The following is a 27,543-nucleotide window of genomic DNA, read 5'->3' on the forward strand; positions in this document are numbered from 1 at the left end:
ACACATTTGGATTTTCTAAACAAAATAGCTAGCTTTTAGTTAACACAAAAAAAGTATTCCATCAGTAGCAGTCACCAAAACAGTAGCCTAAACAACTTCCAGAAGATGCTCACTCTAGCAGTTCCCAGCTATCCTGCGCAGATATGTCTCCAGACAAGCTGGAATAATTCACTGGAAACAGCTGAACACTCAGAAGTTATAAAATTTCGCCTGTGTTTGACCTCAAACACAGTAGGAGCACAACAGTTGCATAGAGACAAATTCAGCCCTGGTGTAAGTAAGAAAAGCTCCATTGGAGTCACATACAGCAGGGCTACATTTTGGCTCAATGGAGCTGAATTTAGCTTTTGTGCATACGTGACTGACTTCATTAAGTCTTTACTGATAGGTTAAAATATTATGCAAATCAGATACCTGTAAATGCCATTACTAGGCAATGAGACAAGTGGACAAAGTGGTGATTGGTACATGCTACTTCTGCAGCCTACAGTAAAACACAATGCAGTGGTGCACTGAAGCCTCTGAACCACATGTCCTGTGCTGGATTTTCTAAATATAGAGAAAAATAATGTTTGCTTTGGTATGGATGCTTTGAAAAGTTAAAGCTGGTAACATTTGAAGCTGAAGTATTGAGACTTCCCCATAGAGATCCATTAGCTGCGGATGCAAAATTGCTGTGGGGTAACTGGTGAAAATGATCTAACTCTCTTTCACTCAGTCCTGTTTAGAGATAACATGGGTGGCATAATGCATTCTACTATTTTAAGTCCTTTGGTATTTTACCATCTCTTGTGAGATCAGCTGAGATTTTCAACAGACTCTAGATTTAAACACTACGGTGTTGGTAACTGGACATTCTCAATGAGTTTGCATGACTGGAATTCATTTCCTTGTATCACTCTTACTGAGGTTGAGTTTGCTGGCCTTTTGAGCATGCTGCAAAGTATATCTGTTTGTCATGGCTTTTTTTTTTTTTAATGGAATTCATTGGATTGGGTAGAGGCCCTGATTCTTCTACAATGAGAAGCTGATTTAAAGTTAGCTTCTTAAAAAATCAGCCATTTCGCAATTATAAATAAGCACTGTGGTTGGAAAAGCTCTACCACACTTTGTGGCCCACCTTTCTGCATTTTGTGATCATCTCACTGAAATTCCCTGTACATAAACTCTACTGTAATTTAGTGGTTTTGTATTCATCAGCAATTATCAATACACATTGTTCACAAAATATATTTGTGAATAAGATGCACTGATTCACTTTGCTGGTGTTCAGGATGCATGATTTTGTTCATTTTTTGTGTGGCTTAATTACATGTATTTTTTCACAATAATAACAAAAAGCAAAAGCACCACAGATTCTAGTGCTTCTGAATATTTGTGAGAGCATTCACAATGGAAAGGCTGTTGGGCAAATAAGAGTATTTCTGTGGCACCACAATAAATTAGCTGACTGTTCCCAAATAATTTTTATAAAGCTTAGCTCATCCAGAAACAATACCAAGTGACTTAGGTGACGAATAATGTGGTTCAGTGAGGGAATAATAAATAGTGAAAGGGCATAGGGAGAGATTCTGTGCTGCACTTCAAAGATGCAGGCCAGAATTCACAGATCAGGGGAGGTTAAGGTAGCTCTAAGTCATCTTTGCATCCTCTTGATCCTGGGCTACTCTGGGGACTGGTGTAGCCTCTGGCGTAATTTAGACAGCTCCATGGAACTGTCTAAATTACGGTGGGTTTCCCAGGTGATCTGTGGGCCCTGCTGCTGCCCAGAATTTCCTCCCCACTCACATCCCATCCATCCGATTCCTGACATGTCCTCTACGTGTGGCTGTCTACATCAGTTCTTGAATTTGGGGAAGTCCTTCTCTGGAGAGATCCATGGCTTTTAGGGCCCCTTTACCTTGCATAAAGTGGCTGGAGTGAAGGGGAGGATCTTATTGATAGTGAACACTTCATGAACCAAGAACAGGCTAAAATTTGTTTTCACAAGCTATTCCTCAAACAATTGCAAATGACATGTTCTTAAAAATCTGTTTATGGATAATTTTCAAACAGAAAATAGAACTAAGTTTTTCAGATAAATGATCCACAATGAATAATTTGAAAAGTTCTAGATGCAGTGCTATATGGCTTATCTCAAACTTGACTGTAGTTATAAGAAAGGACTGTTTCTATGCAAAACTTCACTTTTATATTTAGGATGATCATAAAAAGCAGAAGTTGCAATGAATGCTGGATAATGCCCAAACAGTTAAGTGAGAAACTAGATGAAGTTATATCTTTTATTGGAGCAGCTTTCGTTAATGAAAGAGAGAAGCTTTTGAGCTTGCACAGAGATTTTCTTCAGGTCTGTGTAAACTCAAAAGCTCATCTCTTTCACCAACAGAAGTTGGACCAATAAAAGATATTAACCTCACCCACTCTGTGTCTCTAACAGCCAGCAACCAACAGCTACAATAACACCACAAATAAATAGTTACATCATTTTAAAGATTTTATTTTTCTCTCTTTAAAGTCTAGGGACTCTATCCAGTTGAATGACCTGAAGGCGGAAGTGTCACCACGGATTTCAGCAGAAGATCTGATTGACTTGTGTGAGCTGACAGGACCTAGTCACTTCAAAACGCCAACGAAGAAAACCAAATCTAGCAAGCCAAAACTGCTTGTAGTTGACATCCGTAATAGCGAAGAGTATCCTTCATATTGACCCATTCACCACTACTCCTGTCTATTTTAATTGTGCATGATAAATAATTTAAATAGCGCTAAGATATGCAGCAGAGAGTCTTAAGGTAGGGTTGATAGTGGAAACTCATTTTCTGTGGAAAAAGGGGCAAAGAAGTTTCCCTATAAGTTAGTCTCTCTTGCTCCTCAGGCTGTGGGCTGGATCCTCGATCCCAATGACATCACTTTGTGTCATTGGATGTTACACAGTGACTTTAAAGTTGCCAGCAGCACCTGAAGATTCTCCTGACATGATGGAATTTTGGGCTGGTGTAAAGCTGACATAGGTGGTTTTCCACCAGTAGCTAGCTCTCTGCTCCACTCCTTCCCCTCCACTGGTTCAATGGATGTGTCAGGAGAGGAGATGAGCTTTTGGGGGCTAGAGGGGGAAGCGGAAGGGTTGTATATGATGTGTTCTGCCAATCCCCACCTAGAAAAAAAATTCTTAAGGAGAGTATTGTATTGGTGTGAATTAAAGTAGCCCCGTGGCTGCTCTAAATTATTCAGGGATGCTTGTTCAGATACCCAGCTGACTCACGATCAGGGAAGGCATAAAGGTAGCCGACAGCCACCTTTTTCTCAGTGCAGCTGAGGATTGTACCCAATATATTTTTCATTACATCCTTCAAAGAAGGCTTTTAATTTAACATATACAACTTCAAGGATTTTTTCATTTTGCTTCTTTTTTTTTCCAATTATGTGATTCTTTCAGCAAGGAGCATATCTCTGTCAGCAGTCTCCATCTAAAAGTGGGATAGATCACAGCACATTGTTAGGTGAGTCTCTTAATGTCCTAGGCAGCATTTTAAAGTATAGTTATTTATTTGTAATTACTTATTTACCACTTTATAAAAACTTCCTTTCATAACAGTAAAGCTGGTGCAGATTATTGCTTTTGAAGGATATGTACCTCATTTTTCTGGGTAACAGGCTGCTCAGTGGTTTGAGCATTGGCCTGCTAAACCCAGGGTTATGAGTTCAGTCCTTGAGGGGGTCACTTAAGGATCTGGGGCACGTCTCACTTAAAGGGTCAGGTCCCAGATTCCTGTTTCTGTTCACCAGCAAACAGATCACAGTAACATGGGTTGTCACAAAATGTTAGCGCAAATTTGATTGCAGTTTAGATATCCACAGAATTATTGCATATTGCAAGCATATATTCAGTACTATGCAAAATGTACCATGCTGTATGCATCTGAGAAAAGAGCTGTTCTAAACTATAGAATACCTATATAAGCTTTCTTGTAAGACAATATGGTGATCAAGAAGAGTAGGATTGCTAGAAAGTGTTCTACATTTGTTTTTCTTTAAACAAAGTTTCCATTCAGTAATGGATCAGTATTAACTATTTAGGGTTCATATGTGACTTGGATGATTTTTACCCTGAGCTGACATAGATATCAAATGTCTTAATCTTTTAAAATGTTACTGGCTTTTTCAGGAGTTTACAGCTTGATAAACCCTTTCTTTTAAGGGGAATGGTAAACTTAGGAAGAGGCAGTGACTTAAGTATTTTCCTCATGTTTAATATTTGACACTGTTTACTGCAAAACAGAACATGGTAGAATTGGGAGACTATTCCACATCGTAACTGGAAAGATGCCAAAACTTGAACGCTCAACATGATCTGCTGTCTAGATAAAATAGAGGATCAAAGCATGGAAGTGTAATTTTTTCCTTGTATTTATTAATTTCATGCATCAGTTGAGTTTCATGTTAGTCACAGGCTCAGGTATCTGAATCATTTGACTCATCATTGTCTGGACTTCAGTGACTTTTTTCCCCTCGCAGAATTAAGGTTAATTTTTAAGCTATATTCGTAGTAAGGGTCAAAGTAGGAAAGACTTTTAATTTGGTCCTCTTTTCTATCTACCATGTTATTTAGAAGGCCAGCAGAAACTTGAGCTATTATACAGGAAATAGACTCTTTATCGTAAAGAATGTAGCTATTCTTCTCATAATAAATCCTCATCAGAATTTCACTAAGTAGTTCTCTTGTTAGCAGACTCACCATTCCAAGATCCTGTTCTGTCTTTCTGGTCAGTCTGAGGCATATTAATGGGCGGTTTAGTGTGGGAAGCTGCCGGTTACTCATACTGTACCTATTCTGTGGACAAATAGCAGACATCAGGCTCCAGGGTTGTAAGAAGTGAGGAGTCTCCTTGCTGAAGAGTGAGCTTGTACTGGTAATAAAATAATCCATTGAGTTAGTTGACCTGTTTTCTGGGAATGTCCCAATATCTCCCAGAGAATATACTATACATAAGAATTTGACTGACTGTCAGGTATTCTGAACATATAGGTGAAATCCTAAGAAGAATGCATCACCTATGCTATTGTATATCCACTCAGGGATGGGAGGTACTCAGCCTTCAAACATTTTCATCTTAATGCAAAAAGTCTGTATAGTATTGCTGTATTTCCTGTTATATATTACTATTACCTATCTTCAGAAAAATGCTGTATCGCTTTGTGAGTATGACAAGAGAATATCTCAATATGCACAATTATCAGAGAATCTCTCTATAAGAGAATCATTTTGTAATTTATTTTAATATTTCACTAATATGATGCCTTTTCATGCACAACTTTATTGTTTTACAAGAAAGAAAGAGTAGAATAGCTTTTAATGTGATTTGGTGGGAAACAGAGGACTTTCAACAGATTTCTTGTTCATGACATTTTTTAAACAGTGTCCAGCATAACTTCATTATAAGGCTGTCCTTGGATACTAAGGAGTTGCTGCATTGTAATGAAGTACATATTGCGAATGCAAGATCTAGTGACCTCTTTCTTCCAAGATTATTTTGCCAAGAGAAAACTTTGTAATGAAAAGGTAATATACTCTGAGCATTTTCTATTGCAGTAGAATGTCAGCAGTTCTGTTGTAGCCTCTTTTCATTAAACATGTTAGCAGAAATACTGGCAGTGTTCCATTCCTTTTATGAAGGTCCTAGCTAAGTACTTTATGGTCTTTCAGTCTTCCACAAAATCTCTGCCTTTGTAATCAGCTAAGGACTCGAATGGTTAAGATGGTCACTTAAGATTAGAAAGAATACAAACCACAAAAAAAACAAGAGTGTGCATAGTTAGATACTAATGTCATTACTCTAAGTAAATGTATTTTATTCTATTTAAAGGTTAGGTCAGTTGTTGCACTGAGCAGCTTAGCATACTCAATATGGGCAAAGACATGTTCTGTCTAAAAGAACGGTCCTATTTTTTAAACTTTTATCTTACTTAGTACTATTTACAATGGAGCTGTGAATAAGAACTGTTTGTACAGTTTGTCGTGGGGGCGAGATTATTCCTTCCAATTAGACATGAATAAACAACAGTAATTAGTGGTTTGGGGTTCTCGCTCTTATTAATCTTTCAAAAGGTTTTTTTATGCTTTCCCATCGTGCAACGGTGATAATCATCAAACTGGAACTGTTCACACTAATCACATTTAAGAAAGGCATGCTAGTATTAATTTTAAAAGATTAACTCTTAGTTCCTTCCAGTTCAACTTCTTGTAATTAAAGCCTGCAGTCTACTAGCCTTCTACAAGTTCTGCTATAAATAGTGACTAATCTCCACACTTGACTCATATGCTTTTGAAGCAAATTCTACTTTTACTTCCCTGCTCCACCAAACCTACTCCTGTACACTAGGAAAAAAAGATTTCTGCCATGCTCACCTGCACAAATAGTCATTTCTGATATAATTTTATTCAAACTAGTGAAAGGAATGGCCCAGTGTTGTTTTTTCTCTTAATTTGTACCCAAAAGATTTCACACACTTTTTCATGTTCATTACTTGTTCATAAAATCTTACTAGACTATCATACCTTGGGAGCAAGACATTTAGCTCTGGATGTATAAAAGGAGTTAGTTGTTGTGACTTTGGAGCAGGAGGACTGAATCATGGGTGTCCTACATCCTGGGTGAAAGGTCTCACCACCAGGCTATAAAGTCAATGCTGGGTTGCGCTCCCTGGCCCAAATAATTCTTGGATTATTTATTCAAAGTGGAACAGCTTCAAGAGAAGAGATTGAAAGAGAGAGACATTGGAACACAGCATGATGTTGTCCTTCATGATGACAGTATTATGGCTTCTGAGTACTGTACAGTTGTGGCTAAACAGACCGATGCGCAAGTGGCAGTCCTTTCCACATGAAGTACGTAGCTTGATGCCGAGGAAGGGATTACAGTCTGTGCCTGCTGAATCTGCCACTGTTCACAACTCGGCCTCCGTGCCTCAAGATCTATACGACAGTTTACCCCAAATTGGGTAACCCCATTGTTGACTACTGTTTGCCAGTGTGGTCTGTCAGTTGCGGATGACTCACAGCTGTTAGTCTCAGTGTCGCGCTGTTTCAGATTATGCTTCAGTGTGTCTTTTGAAGCATTTCTTTTGGCCACCTCTTATGTGATTGCCATACAGCAACTGCTTTGACATTCTGATGTTGTCCATCCTCAGTACATGACCAGCCCAGCATAACTGTGTTGTGATAAGCGGGGCTTCAATCCCTGTGGAGTGACTACATTCTAGAACTTCATTATTGGTAACTTTATCCTGCCATTTGATGCGGAGTCTGGAATGCAGATGTTGTAAGTGGGTCTTATCTAGAAGCTTAATATGATGCCTGTAGAGGGTCCAGGTCTGACACCCGTACAATAAGTTGGACAGCACAACTGATTTACAGACTTGGTTTCATATCATGTTGCACCAAACTCTTCCTGATAGTCAGCCAAATGATGACCTGGTTTCGTTGATATGATTCATCAGTTTCTTGTCTGTACTAACATAAATCTACAATATACTACCAAGATAGTGAAAGTCTGTAACACCATTTAGCTGTGTGTTTCTGATGATGATTTTTGATTTCATGTAGAGTTTCCCTGGTGCAGGTTGATACATGGCCTCTCACCTCTGTCTTTTTCAGAATATCAGCCCATATCTTTTTGCAGACTTTGCAGCTCCATTCATAATCAATTGTGTCTTGTCTAGAGCACAGGCATTGACACACAGCAGCTCATGAACAACTGCCTGAAGACCTCTGTGGAAGATCGCAGCCTGTTCCAGATAATTGGAAACATATCCTGATACCAGCATTCAGGGCTCTTGTAGCATAATAAACATTGCTGTATAGAAGATATTAAATAAGAATGGACCAATTATGCAGCATGCGTAAAACCTTTAGTGATAAGAAATGGGTCAGACAGAATACCATCTACACAGACTTTTCCGAGCATTTCCATCGTGAAAGAGCCTCAGAATGTTGGTTGTCCAGAAAAATTCACCAAACTTATGTAATAATTCCCAAACCCACATCTATTGACGGAGTCAAATGCTTTAGCCAGTTCAGTAAAGACAGTGTAAAGGTCATGTTGCTGTTCTCTACATTTCTCCTCTGTCTCATGGGCTACAAATATCTTGTCTTTCATTCCTTCTGTTGGCCTAAAATCACATTGTGTAGCGGGGTAGTCACTCGCTCCTGCCCTGAAGGGCTTAAAACAGCCCTGGGAGAAGGTTGTAGCTGAGAGTTGCTAAGCTGGGCTGATTGGGGAAGCGGCTGCAGCTGGGCCATGCCCCAATCAGGCCACAGCTGGCCTGTATAAAAGGCCAGTGAGCCAGGAGCTGGCACAGACTCCCTCTAGCTTCTGAGAGGAAGGAACCTGGCTGTAGGGACCTGAGCAGAGTACCTGAGTGGGGCAGGGCTGGGAAAAGGCAGAGGAGCTGGGGAGGCTCCAGCCTGGAAAGCCCCAGGCTGCGGCCTAGCAGAAGGCCAACGGGTACTGGGGGTTGCAGAGGGCAGTCCAGGGAGGCAGCCGGTCCGAACCCCCTTGCCTATGATGAGTGGCTTTTACACTGCAGTCTGCCCAAGAGAGTGGGGGCTTGATGATGACTGGCAGTAGCCCAGATTGAGGCCAGGTTGGTGGGGATTAGAGGGTTGGGAGTTTTCCAGAGCGGGGAGACCCAGAGGCAGAGTGTGGGGATATTGTCAGGCGGTAGCACCCCAGATAAAAGGGCACCCGCGGGTCTGGGAGGGACACTGGGCCAGCGGCAGTGTGACATTGGCCTGCAGAGGGCTCTCCGAGGCTGAAAAAGAACTAATTCCCTGAGACGACCAGCAGGAGGTGCCACAGGGGTGAGTCCCACACCATCACACATTGCAACTCTGGTAACGCATTTAGTTATTTTGCATAGCAGACAATCAAAGAGTGTTCTAGTCAGAACCTTTCTGGTGATAGAGAGTAATGAGATGCCGTGATAGTTACCATTGTCAGACTTTTCATCTTTCTTCTATATATGGTGACAATTTAGAGTCTTTGAAGTCTTACAGTAAGTCTTCATTGCTCCATATATTGAGAAATAGTCCATGTAGTCACCTCAGCAGAATTTTGCCTCCATACTTGAATATTTCTGTAGGAATGCCGTCAGATCTGGGAGCTCTAGTTCTTCATGGTACTGATTGCAGTGCTGACTTAGTCAAGGGATGGGGCTGCATCCATGTTGTCATTACAAGATGGCTGATCCATTGCTCTTATCGATGCCTTGTCCATGATGTTGGACAGTGTGTTCAAAAGATCACTGAAATGCTTGTGCCACCTCTGAAGGATTTCTCCTTTATCAGACATCAATGTTAGGCTATCTGCACTCTTCAAACTAATGCTGTATTGGACCATGTGCATCTGTCAAAGCAGCATAGAAGTCCTTGGGCTTGCGAGGGTCAGCATAGCCCTGGATTTCATCTGCCTTGGCATTCCATCATTGATCTTGCATGTTTCTGAGCTGAGATTGGATATCACGACACAGATTCCTATATGTTAAAACTGCCTACAGGGATACAAAAATGTGATTATACATCTCATGTTTTTAGTTAGTAGCTGTTGAATTATTACATCATTCTCATCAAACTAATCTCGATGACATTTTGCTCATCAAAGTGACGAGAGCGGCTTGATATATGATATTGCATAATGTTGCCCACTCACGGTTTATGTTAGCGCTAGAATTTCCCATAGCCCAATAGTTAAGGAATTCATTCACCTGAGAGGTATAAGATCCCGATTGAAATCCCTTCTCCCTCTCAGATGAAGTGGGGACTTGAACCAGGTTTCTCCCACATCCCAGATGAGTTGCCTAACCAATGGGCTAAAAGTTTTATGTGGGAGGTTCTCCTTTTTCTCCCCAGCTGGTTTTCATGAACTCACCTGAGAGGACTGATCTGGTAGGAATGCTCAGATTGTACCTACCATATCAGGCAACTTAGGTGGCTGAACACCTGTCTTCCCGTGGTTTGTGAATCACTCTGGGGCTTAGGTGGGTGATAGGTGTCTGGAGACCCAGAGAGAGGAAACAGTACACATGTCCTGCAGAGACAGGAACATATGTGGCTAGGGAACTTGTACTACAAAAACTTAGGTGCCAACTGAATGTAGGCACCTGCAAGCTTCAGCAGAAGTTCTGTGTATCATAGTGGTGCCAGAACTGGGACTTAGGGACCTAGCTCCTTTTTTGCATCCAGACTTTACCTAACAACTTCTAGGAGCTGTTGGCTTTTACATACTAACCCTTTCATAGGTGTCCCGTATGATACACAGAATTTCTTGATTTTCATAAGGTGGTAAATAAGAATTTGTCTAGCACTGTTTGTCTGAAAACCTATAAGAACTTTAAAATATTAAATAACATTCTCAAAACCTCTGTGAAGTAGGCAAGTAATATCCCAATTTTAAAGATGTGGAGACTGAAGTATTCAGAGTAAATGCTTCTCATTGAGTAAATGGTGGAGCCAAGAATAGCACCCCAGTCATCTGATTTCCTGTTCAGTGTATTAACCCCAGAACAGTCCTACATGACACTGGAACTTCTTTGTAGTGCTTAAGTTTCTGTTGAAACTAAAAGATGCAGATACTTGTGAAAATTTTAAGAATAAGCAAATAATAAAACAAACTCTTTCAAACTTCAGTTTTGAGTTCAATTTCAGTTTGGGAAATGTTCTTCCATTTTTAGTTAGCTGAGATTTTGTTCATACTTCATATCTTTAGCTATGGATAAAACCTGTTTTAAAAGGAATTAGTAAAAAACAAAATGGAACTCCTGGATTGTTTTTATGAAAAAGCCATCTCTCTCTCTCTCTCTCTCTCTCTCTCACACACACACACACGCCATCTCTCTCTCTCTCTCTCTCTCTCACACACACACACACACACACACACACACACACCATTGCTAACATAATTAATTTGTGGTAGAAGCTTTGATTCATAGTACGTGATATCAAAAGGGTTAACTACTGTAGTGAGGGCAAAGTAGTTGCTCCATGCAGAAGAGTTTCATGGCTGTTTAAGGGCTGCATGCTGATAAAACAGACAGAATGATGTGTCCCTGAGCATAAATCTCTGCTTCCTTCTGTGAAACTAAGATTCCATCTGTCACTTTTTAAACAGCAAATAAATCTTCATGCTATTAGTTTTCCTGTGATGTGGCAGCTGTTGTTTTCAATATGGGTAAACAATAAATGAGGTTCTTGATATATACTAATCCAATAAGAACAGATTAACCTGTGTCATATCAGCCAAGGGGGAGGAGGTGGGAGCTGCTTATACATTAGACAGTTTGTTTCATTTACATATATCATTGGTATTAGCAATGAAGAGGAAAGAAATACCCCAAAAAGTTCATCGTTTGCAGGTATGAGTTAAAACTGTACCATCCAAATTCTGTGCTAAAATTGAAAGTCACATTGACTTGAATGGGAGTGGTACGTAAATACATATCTGAGAGCTGGGTTCGCTCCTGGTGGTTTGTTTGTTTGTATTGTGGTAGCACTTAGAGACCCCAGCCCCACTGAACTATGTGCTGTTCAGCAGGTGTGGATGTATCCAGTGTTTTTTTTCAAGTTTCCCTTAACTGTGTTGCTCGTCAGCTTTAATCGTGGCCACATTTCAGGCAGCATCAACATTCCATTTGGCTCAGCATTCACTGCGGAAGGAGAGCTCGTCCAGTGCCCTGCTACTGCCACACTCCAGAGCTTCAAAGGAAGAGTTGTTGTGATTGTAGGACATGTGGTGAAGAACACAGCTTGTGTAAGTTTATAGCTATAACATATATTAGCTCAAAATAAATTTATGGAGGATAAATCCGTCGGTGGCTATTAACCAGGGTGGGCAGGGATGGTGTCCCTAGCCTCTGTTTGCCAGAGTCTGGGAGTGGGCGGCAGGAGATAGATCACTTGATGATTACCTGTTCTGTTCATTCCCTCTAGGGCACCTGGTATTGGCCAATGTTGGAAGACAGGACACTGAGTTAGATGGATCTTTGGTCTGACCCAGTATGGCCTTTCTTAAATAATGTCCAGGGCCTGAATGTTAAGTTTCAGGCACCACAAAATAAATATCCCTGTCTGTTACTTAGCAAATTGATGCCAGTAGACCTCCGTGCACACCAGGACATCCTGCACAGAGTGGCATGGAATATGAGGCAGGTGGAGGAGGTGATAAAGGTGGAGGACCCCGTGGTGAATATTCTGTCCGCAGAAGCTCCATCAAGGGTAGCCCTACCTCTTATTCGGACCATCCAAACCACCACCAGGACAATCTGGCAGATACCTGCGTCCATCCCCCCGTCTGCTAAGGGAGTGGAGCGGAAATACTTTGTCTCCTCAAAGGGGTATGATTATCTGTTCACTCACCCACAGCCCTGTTGGCTCATGGTGGTGTCAGTGAACAAAAAAGAACAGCATGACTGGCAGGCCCCAGTGGCGAAATCAAAGGATGCCAAGCACCTTGATTTATTTGGGGACAAAGTTTATTCCTTGGGGGGACTTCAGCTCAGGATCACTAATCAGCAGGCGCTCCTGAGTTGTTACAGTTTTAACTCCTGGAACTCCATGCTGAAGGTTAAGGCATTAGTATCTCCTGGGTCCAGAGAGGAATTTGGGGCTTTGGCAGAAGAGGGCAAAACAGTGGCACGGACCTTGTTGCAGGCCTTACTGGAAACTGCGGACTCTGCCACATGTACTTTGTCCTCAGGGATCTCAATGAGGCGTGTCTCTTGGCTGCAAGCCTCCGGCCTGCCACCAGAACTTCAGCAAACACTGCAGGGACCTCTCCTTTGATAGAGAGGGCCTGTTTTTGAAATAGACTGATTCAAGGCTACAAAGCCTTAAGGACTCAAGGGTGATGATGAAGTCCCTGGGCATGCATACACTGGCTACCCAGCAGAAACCCTTCAAAGCCTAGCAGCTGCAACAATGCTCCTATCCTCCTCGGCTGAGGCAAGATTTCTATAGGAGGTGGGGGCATAATAGCAGGAGGAAGCCCTCCAACTCCCAGTCTGGGCAAGGCCAGGGCCCGTCCAAGTCTTCGTCGGGCTCAAAACAGGCCTTTTGAAAGGACGCCCAAGGACAGTGTATTGGACTTCGTTCAGGATCCTACTCCACCTTTCTTGAATCGTTTATCCTGTTTCCACTATACTTGGTCTCACATAATCACAGACCGCTGGGTCCTCTGCATGGTGGAAGTGGGATACTCTCTCCAATTTTCTTCCTCCCTGTCCCTCTTCAGGGACCCTTCTAGTGAGCAACTCCTTATTCAAGAGGTTTAGATGCTCCTCCACATGGAGGCGATTGAGGAGGTTCCGAGGGAGCTAAGGGGCAGAGAGTTTTACTCCTAATACTTCCTAATCCCCAAGGCAAAGGGCGGGCTTCAGCCCATTCTGGACCTGTGCAGACTCAACAAGTTCATGGTAAAGTTGAAGTTCTACATGGTCTCTTTGGGCACCATTATACCTTCCCTGGAGACTGGTATGCCGCCCTCGACATGAAGGACGCATATTTCCACATAGCGATTCATCTGGCGCACAGATGCTTCCTCCACTTTGTGGTCAACTGCGAACACTATCAGATCACGGCCCTTCCCTTTGGTCTCTTCGCAGCCCCCTGGATGTCCACCAAATATATGTCGGTCGTGGTGGCCTTCCTTTGTCGAGGGCGGGTGCAGGTATACCCTTACCTCAATGACTGGCTTATCTGGGGACACCCCAGAGAACAGGTGCAGTCCCACCTCCACTTGGTCACGAACACGTATAGTCAGTTAGGCCTCCTTCTCAACATGGCAAAGTCGACACTAGAACCGACCCAGAGAATGGAATTCGTCGGGGCGGTTCTGGACTCCATGCTGCTACAAGCCCTCCTGCTGGACGCTCGTTTCCAGGCTATAGTGGGCCTCGTTTGGAGCCTTCAGAGCTTCCCAACCTCATCAGCAATGAGTCTTCTCAGCCATGTGGCTTTCTGCATATTCATGACCAGGCACACCAGACTTCGACTCCACGCATTACAAGCCTGGCTAGCATCAGTGTATCGCCCAGGTTAAGACAGCCTGAACTTGATGGTCACCGTCCTGGAGCAGGTTCTGACTTCCCTCCACTGGTGGCTAAATCCCTGGATGGTATGTGAAGGAGTCTCTTTTCACAGCCCACAGCCCTCCTTGTCCCTGGTCATGGATGCGTCAGCCCCAGGATGGGGTACCACTTCAGGAACATTCAGACACAGGGCCTATGGCCCCTGTACATGTTCTCCCTTCATATCAACGTCCAGGAGCTGATGGCAGTGCACCTTGCCTGTCAAGCCTTCCAGGAGTGGCTGCAGGGTCATTGTGTGGCAGTCCTCACAGACAACACCATTGCCATGTTCTACATCAACAAGCAAGGGTGGGCCCATTCCTCCCTGCTCTGTCAAGAGGCCATTCAACTATGGGAATTCTGCATAGCCCCCTCCATTCACCTGGTAGCGTCCTTTCTACCCAGGGTCCAGAACATGCTGGTGAACCACCTGAGCAGCTCCTTCCACTCCCATGAGTGGTTGCTTCGACAAGATGTCATCCACCCCATCTTCCAAAGGTGGGGGTTTCCCCAGGTCAATCTGTTTGCCTTCCGCAGCAATCGGAAATGCCCAGCTTTCTGCTCCCTCCAAGGCCGCTCTCCGGGCCCTCTCACAGATGCCTTCCTGCTCCTGTGAATGGGTTGACTATTTTACGCCTTTTCCCCATTCCCCCTTGTGCACAAGGTCCTGAGCAAAGTGTACAGGGACAGGGCGTGAGTGATTCTGGTAGCTCCGGTGTGGCTCAGACAGCATTGTTACACCACGCTATTGGAGCTCTCTGTGGATGCCCCAGTCCCATTGCCTCTTCTTCCAGACCTGATTACTTGGGATCACAGTCGCCTCTGCCATCCTGACCTACGATCTCTCCACCTCACAGCATGGATGTTGCGTGGTTAAATCCTTCAGAACTTCTGTGTTCGGAGTCTGTACAGCAAGTACTGATGGGCAGCAGGAAGCCCTCCACTCAGGGCACATATATGGCTAAGGGGAAGTGGTTTTCATGCTGGCGCACTCAGCACACTCATGCTCCCTCTCCAGGCGTCTGTGCCTCTCATTTTGGAGTATCTCCTGGACCTAAAACAGCAGGGCCTGGCGGCAACCTCTGTCAAAGTTCACCGTGTGGCCATCTTGGCTTTTCATTCGGGTGCGAATGGCCGCTCTTTCTTCATCAATCCCATGGTTGGTAGGTTCCTCAAGGACCTGGACCAGTCCCCACATGGGACCTTCACCTGGTCCTCTCCAGACTCATAGGGATCCCGTTCAAGCTGCTGGCCACCTGCTCCCTCCTCTACCTCTCCTTGTCACTATCATGTCGGCACAGCGTGTCTCCGACCTCAGAGCCCTTACCTTGGAACCACCTTACATGATCTTGCATAAAGATAACGTGCAGCTTCGGCCTCACCTGGCCTTCCTTCCCAAGGTGGTATCAGCCTTCATATCAGCCAGGACATTTTTCTCCTGTTTTTCATCCGAAACCGCACGCCAGTTGACAGGAACAGCGGCTGCATTCCCTCGATGTCCGTAGGGCCCTTGCCTTCTAAACTGAGCGTATGAAGCCGTTCAGGAAGATGACCCAGCTCTTTGTTGTGGTGGTGCTCCAGATGAAAGGCTTCCCGGTCTCCTTTCAGTTGATCTCTTCATGGATCACGTCCTGCATGTGCACTTGCTATGATCTGGCCGGTGTACTGATCCTGCCCCTCCCTGCTCACTCCACAAGTGCCCAGGCACTGATCCAGGAATCTGCGGAGCTGCAAATTGGTCCTCAGTACACACTTTTGCTTCGCACTATGTCATCATCTGGCACGGCAGAGATGATGCAGCATTTGGTAGAGCAGTCCTACAATCCACGGTGCTTCACTCCAACCCCACCACCTCGATAAGGCTTGGGAGTCACCTAATTGGAATCGATATGAGCAAACACTCTAAGAAGAAAAAATGATTACTCACCTTTGTAACTGCTGTTCTTCGAGATGTGTTGCTCTTATCCATTCCAAACCCTCCCCCCTTCCCCTCTGTCAGAGTAGTCGTCAAGAAGGAGGTGCTGGGTCGGCTGGGGTATATATTGAGCACCATGAAGGCACCACTCCAGGGGGCTCCACAGCCTACCCACCGGGTGGTGCTAGGATAAAAATTCTTTGACAGCCGTGCACGCAGTGTGCACACCTAATTGGAACGGATATGAGCAACACATCTCAAAGAACATCATTTACAAAGGTGAGTAACTGTTTGTTTTTAAGCTTGTGGAGGCAGTGATCAGACTTGCCTCTTTATTTCTGTGACTGGACATTAATGACTTTACAAGCCAGTGAGGAGTGGAAATGCTTCTCTTGACATTTTTCTTCTGAAGGGAAATTAAATTGGAAACTTTCCTTTTGTTAGTAAAGGTCTTTGACAAATTATCTTACCTCTCAAAATTCCTTTCTGGGAAACAGTATAACTTAGTTTCATCAAAATCTCTAAGTCCCTGTCCTCAGAAAGGACGTGAGTTAAAGGCCTGATAGGGAAGTTTAGAATGCTGTGAACTACCAGTGACTCTTCATATGGCTAATAGCAACAGAATGCATCAGTTTTTTGGCTTTGTTTGAAACTCTTCTCTATATCCCTAAAGGAGGAGGAATATAAATAGAAGTGTCTGTGTTGGTCACTTACAAAATAAATTCAATGATAAATATCTATTCACTTGGATGGTACCAAACAGAGGTAGTATGTGGGCTGACTATGCAGCAGATCTAGAATAGTCTCAGATCAGTAAGTATCTTGGTGTGTGCAGTTATGTGCATTAGAACGGGGTAAGTCTATGATAAATATTTCAATATGAAAATCAATTTAAATAATCACAATAGCTCACTAAATGGCTGAATACATAAATCCTTCCCCAGAGGAAGAAGTGCAAAATGCATAAAATGTTAAATGCCAAGTGGAGATGATTTAATGGACGTTTTAAGTATTTGATGGTGGGTTACGCAGCTTTCAACAATTACATTTTAAACCACTAAACATCATCATCTATCTTAATAAGAGCTTTACCATTCAGTGACTTCCTGGGAAAAGGGGACAGGGAAGAAAAAATGCCCTGGTGTATCAATGATGAGTCTCATTATTGAAGACATCCCACACATTTCTAAATCAGTTGTCTTGAAGGATCATTTTTGGAAACACTTTATTTGAAACATAAAGGCAACATGGATACTAATTAAAAAATAGATCAAAGAAAAAAACTGAGCAAACTACCAGTGGGAGTTGTCTTAAGTAAAGACTGAGTAAAGACTTAAGGATTTGGCCTCTCCATCAGTCATCTGTGTGAAGGGTCCTGTACTTCCTTTTTTGCGTGATGTGATGCCCCTTTGTATACTACCCAGAGTCACCTTGGCCTTCTTGCTGCCATATCAGATTTCAAACTCATGTTTTTATTTATTGTCCACTCTGCCGTAGGCAGGGCTTGAAAAATTTACCCCACCACACTAGACTGAGAACTAAACCCACTAACCAGCATGAAAGGTACCTGTGCTACCCCATCCCCAAAGCCATGCTCTCTGCAATCTAAGGAAACGCAGTGTTTATGGTTATCTGTAACATTGTCGATAATCTATTTCATATATTTTGAAAAATGTAACTTTGTTCATATTGGTTTTGTTTTATGATTCTTGATAACATTACTGCTTCCCACAGAGTTCTTAATAGCAACAGAGAAACTGACCAAAGAAAAGGATTTTCATAAAATACTTGCACCGATCAATATTTTTTCCCCACAAATCAATCGAGCACTGGAACCTCACTTGTAGAGACTCATTGAAACGATCCCTATTAGCTCTTTATGACTTGTACATGTATCAGATTGCCTCTGCTCAGAAGGTTCATAAACACATATCCATATGTGTTTCTGCATCTCTCTATAAAAACATGGCAATACCAACTTCATTCTATACAAATGTTTGAAGATGTATTTCACCAAGTTGAAATTGGGGTCATGGGACTGGACTTGTCCAAAATAGTAGCTATTAATTTGTTGTTTAACTAGCTTATTGTTCCATGTTCAAGTCACTGATATGAAAAACAGCAAATCAAAGTGTAAAACCAAACAAAATTTGAATGAAAAGTTGTAATAAGCTCTTAATTTTTAAGTGTCCGGTGGCAAACTATTCCAAGTAAAAATGAATTAGCCACTTATTGTTTAATCCTTTGATGTGAGCACCTACAGTTTTTGTTAGTGCCTAATTCAAAAAAGGCTCTAAAATGATCAGATAGTTTGGATGTATTGATTAAATATATACGGAACAGAAGGAATGGATATGAAAAAATGCTGCTGAACAATGTGTCTGAATAACTGTAATTAGAAAGTGGAAGATCTCATTTTAATTTTGCATTAATATCTTGCTTTATATAAGTACAATGCATCCAAAGTTGACTGTCTCTGAATAGATTTATAGAGAATTCTTCCTTTTCTGCTTGAATCCTTTGTTCTTGGTGTAGCTTACCCATGATGAAACACTTAGACTGGCTTCAGAAAGTACTTTCTTTCCATATAGACAAAAACATTGCTTTCAGCAGGAGAAGCAGGAACGCAGCAGTAGTAAAGAAACTAGTTCTGTTTTGGCTTCATTTAAACACTTCCATAGGCCAGGATTAAGCCATGCTAAATCCTGCTTGTCAATAACTCTCTTTAATTTAACTCCCCTAAAGATTAAACGAATAGGTTGGCTGATGTATGAGAGCCTGACTGAATGTGCTATTAGCATGGAGAGAAATTGAGGTTGAAGCTGAGCGTAGTTAATGCAATGCACTGAGTTCTGGCCCTTGGAATGTTTGTTGCCTTGAGAATGGCTGTAATTTTATGTGAGTTTTGCAGCGTCTGGGTGAATACCGAGCCTTCGTTACTGGCCAAATAATGGCCTATATCTGGGAACAGCAGGAAACCACTAGGAAAAAGGGTGATGGGAGAGAGTTAAACAGTCTGAATTGAGTCTGAGCAAACAACCTTTAAATGACTGAAATGACAATGCCTTATACTCTCATGCTAATTAATGCCCCAAACATCCCCGCCCTACTTGTGCATGGGAAGTGGACTCTTAAATTCCAGCATGGATACTGGGTAACAGAAGTGGATTGTATAATGGTTAAGCTGATACTTGGATATGCACAACAGCAGCTCTTGCTTAATTTGTGGCTGATGGAATTTCAGTGCATATTTAGATCATTGATCCAAGTTTGAGAGTCAGTGAGCTAAAGATGGATGAATGGTGTAAATCACAAATGTGGCGAGGGGCTAGTTCTGTGGGAAGGAGGGCACCATTTATCCAAAAATATCAATTCTGATGCATTGCCTGTGGGGGAGGGGTGTTATTTTTAATGAAGTGCTGCTTTTATCTGTGTTACTGCCAGGATGACTGAAGTTAGAAGAGATCAAGTGACTTGACCAATGTCAGATAGTGAGTTAGTGGCTTAGCCTTGATAGTGACACACACTGCTACCTGGGCTGGTGTCCATGGAGAAATTTTCCTGACTTTCCCAGATTATTTAATACATTTCTTATTTTTAGTTAAATGTTTAACTGGAAAAAATGTTTTCAGACCATTTTTCCCCTGATAGTAATACAAATCCACAGATTATACTAGCCTAGCTCTGTAATCTTCAATCACCAGCCGATCATTTCTCAGCAGTGAAGCAATCTCTTTAACAAGAAGGCAGATTTCATATAGTAACGTTCTTAATCTGTTGCTAATAATAATTAGACTCTGCCTTTTTCTCACTGTGGGAAAATGTTTGATAGAACGCTGGGAATAGTGTAGGATCTCACTGCGGAGAGGTGGCTGGTGAGTCATGGGGCAGAACTTAATGAACCATCAATCCTGTGTTTTTATAGTTGTACAGTGAATCCACAGTCATGGTGTTTGAACTTTTGATTGTTACATTGATTATTTTGACCAGGTAAAGTCTTTGCTTTATTAATCCATTATGTAGATCATTTTTTAAATTGCAAGCTGTTGTACCATAATACTGTAATAATTCTCACCAGTCAGGAGTAGCTATGAGATAAGATCTATGAATTATCGCCAAAGCAAAGACATGCAATCGGAGTTTTGTATGAGGTCTTCTTGCCTCTTTACAAAGCACAACGAAAGATTTAAGTTCAACCTCTCTTTAGTATGACCTATTCCTGGCCCAAGAAAATATCTTTTACCTTATGAAAATGACACATTGTCTGAGTTCGCATGGTGCTGCTTTCACATGGGAACCTTTCCTTTCTCTTAAAAAAGAAAAAAAAAAAAAAGAGAGGTGGGGAGGAAATAGGTAGCAACTGAAAACAGATTATTTTATGGCATTGAGACACAATTATCAGAGTGCATTTTTTGCTGGCTACATCTTTATATTACTGAAGACTAAGTGTGGCACAGTACTGTTTGATAATTGCTTGCCACACTTCTGAAAATCAGCCAAGTTTAAAACATAAACATCTAGCTGTTGCATTTAAATTTTAAAATAATTATTTTTAAACAATTAAATTACCTTTAAATCGATGTTCAAGTCAGCAGGTAAGGTAGTCAATGTATAAATACCAATGCTGTTAATGAATGTTCTCGTTCCTAATTATCTTAGTACTGCACTAAAGATGTTGATTTGCTTGTTTAAAGTATTGAATTTTGTACTGAAAAGTTTCATGGTTTTGATTATATGGAGGCTGGGGATTTTCAAAGGAACCTCAGGATGGTAAGTTCCCAACTTCCAAGGAATTGCAATGGGATTTTGATGCCTAATTCCTTTACGCTCTCTTGAAAATCCTAGCCAAAGAGGCTAGTTTCTGCATGGTAAAGACTGGTGCTACTTTCCTGTTTATAAACCCATATTTTGATACATGCACACCTTACTAACTTAATTAAAAAAACAACAGAAATCTCTGAACTTTCACATGGGTGAAATATTAACTAAGGGTCCAATTTTTTTTTTAACACTAAGAGCCTGATTTACATGTGTATTTAAGTGCCTTAATATACAGGTAGGCACCAACTTGGATTTACAAAATTGCCTAAGCATCTTAGGGCAGTGGTTCTCAAAGCTGGTCCACCGTTTGTTCAGGGAAAGCCCCTGGCAGGCCGGGCCGGTTTGTTTATCTGCCTCATCCGCAGGTTTGGCCAATCGCGCCTCCCACTAGCCGTGGTTTGCCGCTCCAGGCCAATGGGGGCTATGGGAAGGGTGGCCAGTACATCCCTCGGCCTGCACCGCTTCCTGCAGCTCCCAATAGCCTGGAGCAGCGAACCGCAGCCACTGGGAGCGGCAATGGGCCGAACCTGCAGACACGGCAGGTAAACAAACCAGCCCGGCCCACCAGGGGCTTTCCCTAAACAAGCGGCGACCCCTGTTTGAGAACCACTATCTTAGGGTACATCTACACTTTGAGCTAGAGATGTCAGTTCCAGCTTGAAGAGACACATCTGCACTAGCTCTAATCTTATTAGCATGCTAAATGTAGAGTGCAGCTGGGCACTGTGAGTGACAAGGGAGGGACTAGCTGCCCGAGGACATATCCATCCAGGGCACTAGGTACACACTCAAGCTGTCTGGCCCCTCATGTCACTTGCACCACCTCTGGTTCTAGCTGTCTCCTTGATCTGGAGGTGTAAGTTTCAGCTCAGTGTGTATATGTACCTGTCAGCACCTATCTGTATATTGCGGCACCTAAATACCCTTGTAATCTGGCTCTGGGGCAAATACATAATAAAATGTGCACGGTCCTAGTGCAAACACGATAAAGTCCATATGATTCCCAGTGACATTTTATGAAGTTGTGGAGAAAGAGAGCTGCTGTCATCACCAGTCTACACTTCCAAAAGGTTACAGGATCACAGGAGAGTGATTCAGGGCTGTAAGCCAGGAGGTCATCCTGAGTTATCTAACCCCTACAACTGGCCTTAATGACTTTGTACTTACAGTTTGCAGTACTACACAGACATTATTTGGTTAGGCTTTACATTGCCCCTAGCAAGTAGGTTAAAAAAATAAAGTTAAAAAAGAAACAGATTCAGGAGAAGGTTCCTGCTGTTCCTTTGCCAGCTCATAAATCAAAAGCAGCCCAGCCCAGAAACCCCAAGTATGTATTACTCTTTTATCCTTGATTAAGTTAATGCCTCTGACAGTTATTAGAAAGTTTGGGTTATTTAAGGAGGAGTTTGATCTGTCTATCTGTTTTATTACACTTAGATGTTTCTGGTTCTAAGAGGCACTAATGGGGAGTTGTGGAGCCCTGACCTTTACCTGCCCAGAAATGTCCATGAATTCTGAAGGAAACACTGACGTGAGGGAAGAGAGCTTGGTGCGTCAGCTCCCCTGAGCCCTATTTGAAGGCATGAAAGATGCATGGGGCAGTAGTTTGATCTGGAGATGCCATGCTCGAAGAGTAACCTTGCAGGTTATGTTTTGAAACTGGGAAGCTCCTCCACTCAGGGCAAACCAAGCTCCTCCACTTTTTACCAGTTATAGCACTGGGAAGCTTTCCTTCTTCGAAAGCTTTTTTGCAAAAGGTGCACCAGTAGCCATCTTTTGTAACTTTAATAAATGGGAACACTTTGACCAACAAAGATCAGGAACTGCCTTTACGTTTTGGAGACACTGTTTCTTCAGTAGGTAGCTGTATTTGTGCTTCGGGCTGGTCGGATGTAGATATACCAGTTGAACCTTTTAGATGACATGTTGATATATTCTTGGTTCTTAATGTGTTCTTCACCTTGGTTAGTTTTTGAGGCCTTTGAGTGGAAAAATTGTTGTATTGTTTTTTGCCTTTTCATTTTCACTTTGATCTGCAACATATAAAAGAGATATGAATAAAGTAAATATTTTGTTAGGATAATGCAACTTTAACATAAGGATAATGCAAGTTACACCAAAACACACAACAGGTCTAGATTTCTAAAAAATATATAATTGTTTTTAAAAAATGTATTGAATTTAAATTGACTTTTGAAAAGTGAGCCATCATGAGATAAGAGGGAAGTCCTCTCATGGATCAGTAACTGCTTAAAAGATGGGAAACAAAGGGTAGGAATAAATTATCAGTGTTCAGAATGGAGAGAGATGAATAGTGGTATCCCTGAGGGGTTGGTACTGGGACCATTACTGTTCAAAATGTTCATAAATGATCTGGAAAAATGGGTAAACAGTGAGGTGACCAAATTTACAGAAAATACAAAACTATTCAAGACAAGTCCCTGGCAGACTGCAAAGAGTTACAAAGGGATCTCACAAAACTGGGTGACTGGGCAACAAATGGGCAGATTAAATTCAATGTTGATAAATGCAAAGTAATACACACTGGAAAATAATCTCAACTATACATACAAAATGATGGAGTCTGAATTAGCTGTTAACACTCAAGAAAGAGATCTTGGAGTCATTGTGGAAAACATCCACTCAATATGCAGTGGCAGTTAAAAAAGCAAACAATGTTTGGAATCATTAAGAGGAGGATAGATAATAAGACAGAATATATCATATTTACTCTCTATAAATCCATGGTATGTGCACACCTTGAATACTGTGTGCAGATCTGGTCACCCCATCCCCAAAAAGATATATTGGAACTGGAAAAGGTGCAGAGATGGGCAACTAAAATGATTAGGGGTATGAAACAGGAGGAGAGATTAAAATGACTGGGAATTTTCAGCTTACTGGTGTGAAATGAGTAAGGAAATGTTATTTAATCCTCACATAACACAAGAACTAGCAGCAGGCTGGTGCAAGGAGTTTCGTGCCCTAGGCAAAACTTCACCTTGCACTACCCACCCCCGCAGCAGCTAACCCAGCCCCCCACCTGGGGTGCCTGCCACCCCTCCTTGCCTGGGGAATCCCCCCCCACAGCAGCTACCCCCTCCCGGGGAGTCACGCTCCCCTCCTCCCGCTATGGCAGCTAATCCTGCCTGGGGAGCCCGCCCCAGCTCACCTCGGCTCCACCTCCTCTGCTGAGCACCGCCGTCACTCTAATTCTCCTCCCCTCCCAGGCTTGTGGCGCCGATTGGAGGAGAATTAGAGCGGGGGTTGCATGCTCAGCGGAGGAGGCAGAGTGGAGGTGATCTGGGGCGGGGAGCAGTTCCCCTGTGCACCCTCCCCCTGTTACTGCGGGCGGCCATCCCTGCGCCCCTCCTCCCCCCCCGCTCACCTCCACTCCACCTGCTCACCTGAGCAGGCTTTTAGGCGTCCCTAACCACTAGGCACCCTAGGCGGCTGCCTAGTTTGCCTAAATGGTTGCACCGGCCCCGACTAGCAGTGATCCAATGAAATTAATAGGCAGCAGATTTTAAAAAAACGAAAGGAAGTATTTCTTCACACAACATAAAGTCAACCTGTGGAACTCTTTGCCAGAGGATACTATGAAGACCAAAACTACAACAGGATTAAAAAAAGAACTAGATAAATTCCTGGAGAATAGTTCCATCAGTGGCTATTAGCCAGGATGAGGAGAGATGTAACACCATGCTCTGAGTGTCCCTAGCCTCTTTGCCAGAAGCTGGGAACGGGCAACAGAAGATGGATCACTTGATGATTACCTGTTCTGTTCATTCCCTCTAAAGCACCTAGCCTTGACCACTATCGTAAGACAGGATACTGGGCTATATGGACCATTGGTCTGACCCAGTATGACCATTCTTATGTGAAAATTAATTATAATAATAAAATGTTTAGTACAGAAACTCCCCAACATAATGACCTCTCAAGATAGCAATGATGTGAGATAACCTTGGCAAATAATGCATTTTAAAAATCTTGGCCTACTAGGAAACATATTTATATACGTTTCCATTCCCAGTCATAAATCTAGCATTCTGGAGCAAAGTCACTAAAATATAGTCCAACAAACAAATGTTTATTTAACGTGCCCCTCACTTTTCCCTCCACCACACCCCAGTCACCAGTGTTGTCCTTGGTCAGTGGAGACTCAGAGTTCAGAGGTGCTTTCACATGAGTACATCTCCCAGGTCGAGGGCAAGAAGGCACCTTGCTCGCTCTGGCCAATTCTGTTTGTTGTGCCACTGTTCACTCCACCACTCTATTGCCAGTGGCTCTGCTCAGTCACCTCCTGCTGCCACCTGCGACTGTGACCTCTGCGAGTTGGTCTCTTGAGGTTCCATCCAGCTCTCTGTGATTTCAGCTGAGCTCTCAGTGGGGGAACCTCACTGCTAGTGCAGTCTGGGCTGTCTCTTCCACAGAAACACTGTCCCCACAGCAGGACTAAGCACTTAAACCTGATTATCAGTGATTTCAGCTGCAGTGGTCACTTAACAGAACAAAAGGCTATCTATGGAGCCTAATCAGTTCTGTCTTTAAACAATAGAGAGGGACAGGTCCCTACCCTCTCTCTTGATGCCCTCAATCAGCACAGGCTAAGTACAGTTCTACTGCCCTTTACTCATACAATAAAAACAACAACATTTCATTCCCCTCATTCTCCCCCTCCCCCCACATTCAAGTGATTTGTAACCCAACCCCAGCCAAAATCTATCGCTTGGGCAGCACAGCTCTGTTTGCTAGATACCTAGGTAGATTAGGTGTGAACGTAAATACAATCTTGTCCGGAAGCCTTTCCCCCCAGCCCCAGCTCATCACTAACTGTCAGGGAGAGCTCATTTAGACTTTGCTTACAAATCATCATTTGAAATTATTAGGTTGGCCAACATCACCGAAATGAATGCACTGACGTTGTCATAAAAAACAGCTGTATAAGGAAGCTAGTCTAAGTTCATACTTTTCAAATCTATTATACTTTTTCAGATGCACGTATTTTATCATATATTGTATATGCTTTTAAAGTGTGTATTAATGTTTCAATTTCAATTCAAATTTCCAAACAATCACTAAATTGGCATGTAACTAGTTCACAAAACTGGGGTGGGTGTGTAGGGAAATCACTAGCTGATGTGCACCCTGTTTTGAACTCACTAAGTCTCCAGGTAGACAAGCCTTTAGTATTAGAAGTAGTTGAACTAAAAATACCTTCTCTGAAGCAGTGGGATTCAGTGTCAATGTCTGCAACAGAGAAAGCTTGTTCATGGATAGTAGTGAATAATTTCTTTGCTTAGTTCATGTCTGCTGTCCTTCACTAGAATCGAGGGCAACTTACTGGTTCTGTTTTACAGTAAAACAGCCTGCAGTCCCCCAGCTGAAGCTTTTGCAACGTGTTGTTACAAAGCAATAGAAAGAAATGAACATTTGAGGAATCTTGTAACAATCTACAGGTTGTACAAAGTTTGGATGAGAGAGATCTCTAATGTGAATATCTCGTTGCCTTCTGATTCTTTGTATGGCTTTGCTTCCTTGTACCGATGATTGGTTCCAGCGTTCTTTCACTTAGTATTCTGGTACAGTATGCTATTCCTCCTTCCTTCCCCATGAACCCTTTAATTTTCCCTTGCCACAGGAATATCTGTGAAAGTGAGAAATTTAAACATCATTACCCGGATGGCCAGCCTGCAGAGAGTTGGGAACTGACTGTAATACATTATGGCTCAAACCACATTCTGTCACAGGAATCTTCACTATATACATTCTGAAATCATGATATGTCTAGTGTAATACAACTGGTACCCTTGAAAGCCGTGTGGTTTTACTGCTTTGAGTAGTCTGGTGTAAACACAGTTTGATAAATGATCCATAGGGGCATCTAAGGTTCCCAGTTAAACCATGGAGATCATTATGGCTCCTGATACATGATGATACTTAAATGATGGAAAGAAGGGTCAAACCTACTGTGTATATTTGTATGTGCTGCTGAAATATGGCATCCAACACTAGGTTAAAATGAATTTGCTTCAACTGTGCCTGTGCCTCTTTTTGAGGATTCGAGTAAAGGAGTTTTATTTACAAGAATGCTTAAATATTAAATATTTCCAGGCTCAGTAGTTCACATTGAAAAGGGCATATTTTATGTGGAATTAATTGGTGCTTAACCCAGAAAAGGGGCAGAGTTCCCAAGTCCATCCTGGGAACCTGGGATAGTAGTGGTTAAACAAGCCATTCAAAGATCTCCATGCATCCTCCACACACTCAAATATTTGCTATGAACGTGACATGAGGAAATTAAATTGAACTCTGCATGCAGCTAGTAAATTTCATAGCATCCTAACATTTTTGGAACAATGTGTTGAGCAAAGTCTATGTGACCCAGAAAAGAGAGAGATTCAAAATTTCTGATATTTTAGTATTCCCTAATCCTATTTATCTGCTGCCTCTCTTTGAGAGACTTAAAACCCTCTTCTTGAAGTTACACTTCTCCAATCAAGGAATAAAAACAATGCCATTCAACTTTTGTTGTTCAGTGACAAACAAACACAACTCTAATTTTGAATATTAACTAGTGCATTCTTGCAAATAACTGTTTTTTCTGTCCATAATATATAAAAAATATAAATCTGAGTAATTGATACATTTGAGGAAACCACGATCCATTTGTGAAGATTGAGATT

At 42.3% G+C, this 27,543-nt stretch overlaps 1 protein-coding gene across 2 annotated transcripts in view; it reads left to right on the forward strand.

The window, feature by feature from the left end:
- TBCK (TBC1 domain containing kinase) overlaps positions 1–27,543 on the forward strand; it is a 173,901-nt gene that overhangs the window by 140,403 nt on the left and 5,955 nt on the right. For both annotated transcript variants that reach the window (XM_032794227.2, XM_032794228.2), the window contains 2 exons: positions 2,516–2,691; positions 11,645–11,804. In XM_032794227.2, coding sequence (XP_032650118.1) covers positions 2,516–2,691; positions 11,645–11,804 — 336 coding nt within the window. The remainder of the gene's footprint in view (positions 1–2,515; positions 2,692–11,644; positions 11,805–27,543) is intronic.

This window comes from Chelonoidis abingdonii, chromosome 5 (assembly GCF_003597395.2).
Source record: "Chelonoidis abingdonii isolate Lonesome George chromosome 5, CheloAbing_2.0, whole genome shotgun sequence".
Classification (NCBI taxonomy): Eukaryota; Metazoa; Chordata; order Testudines; family Testudinidae; genus Chelonoidis; species Chelonoidis abingdonii.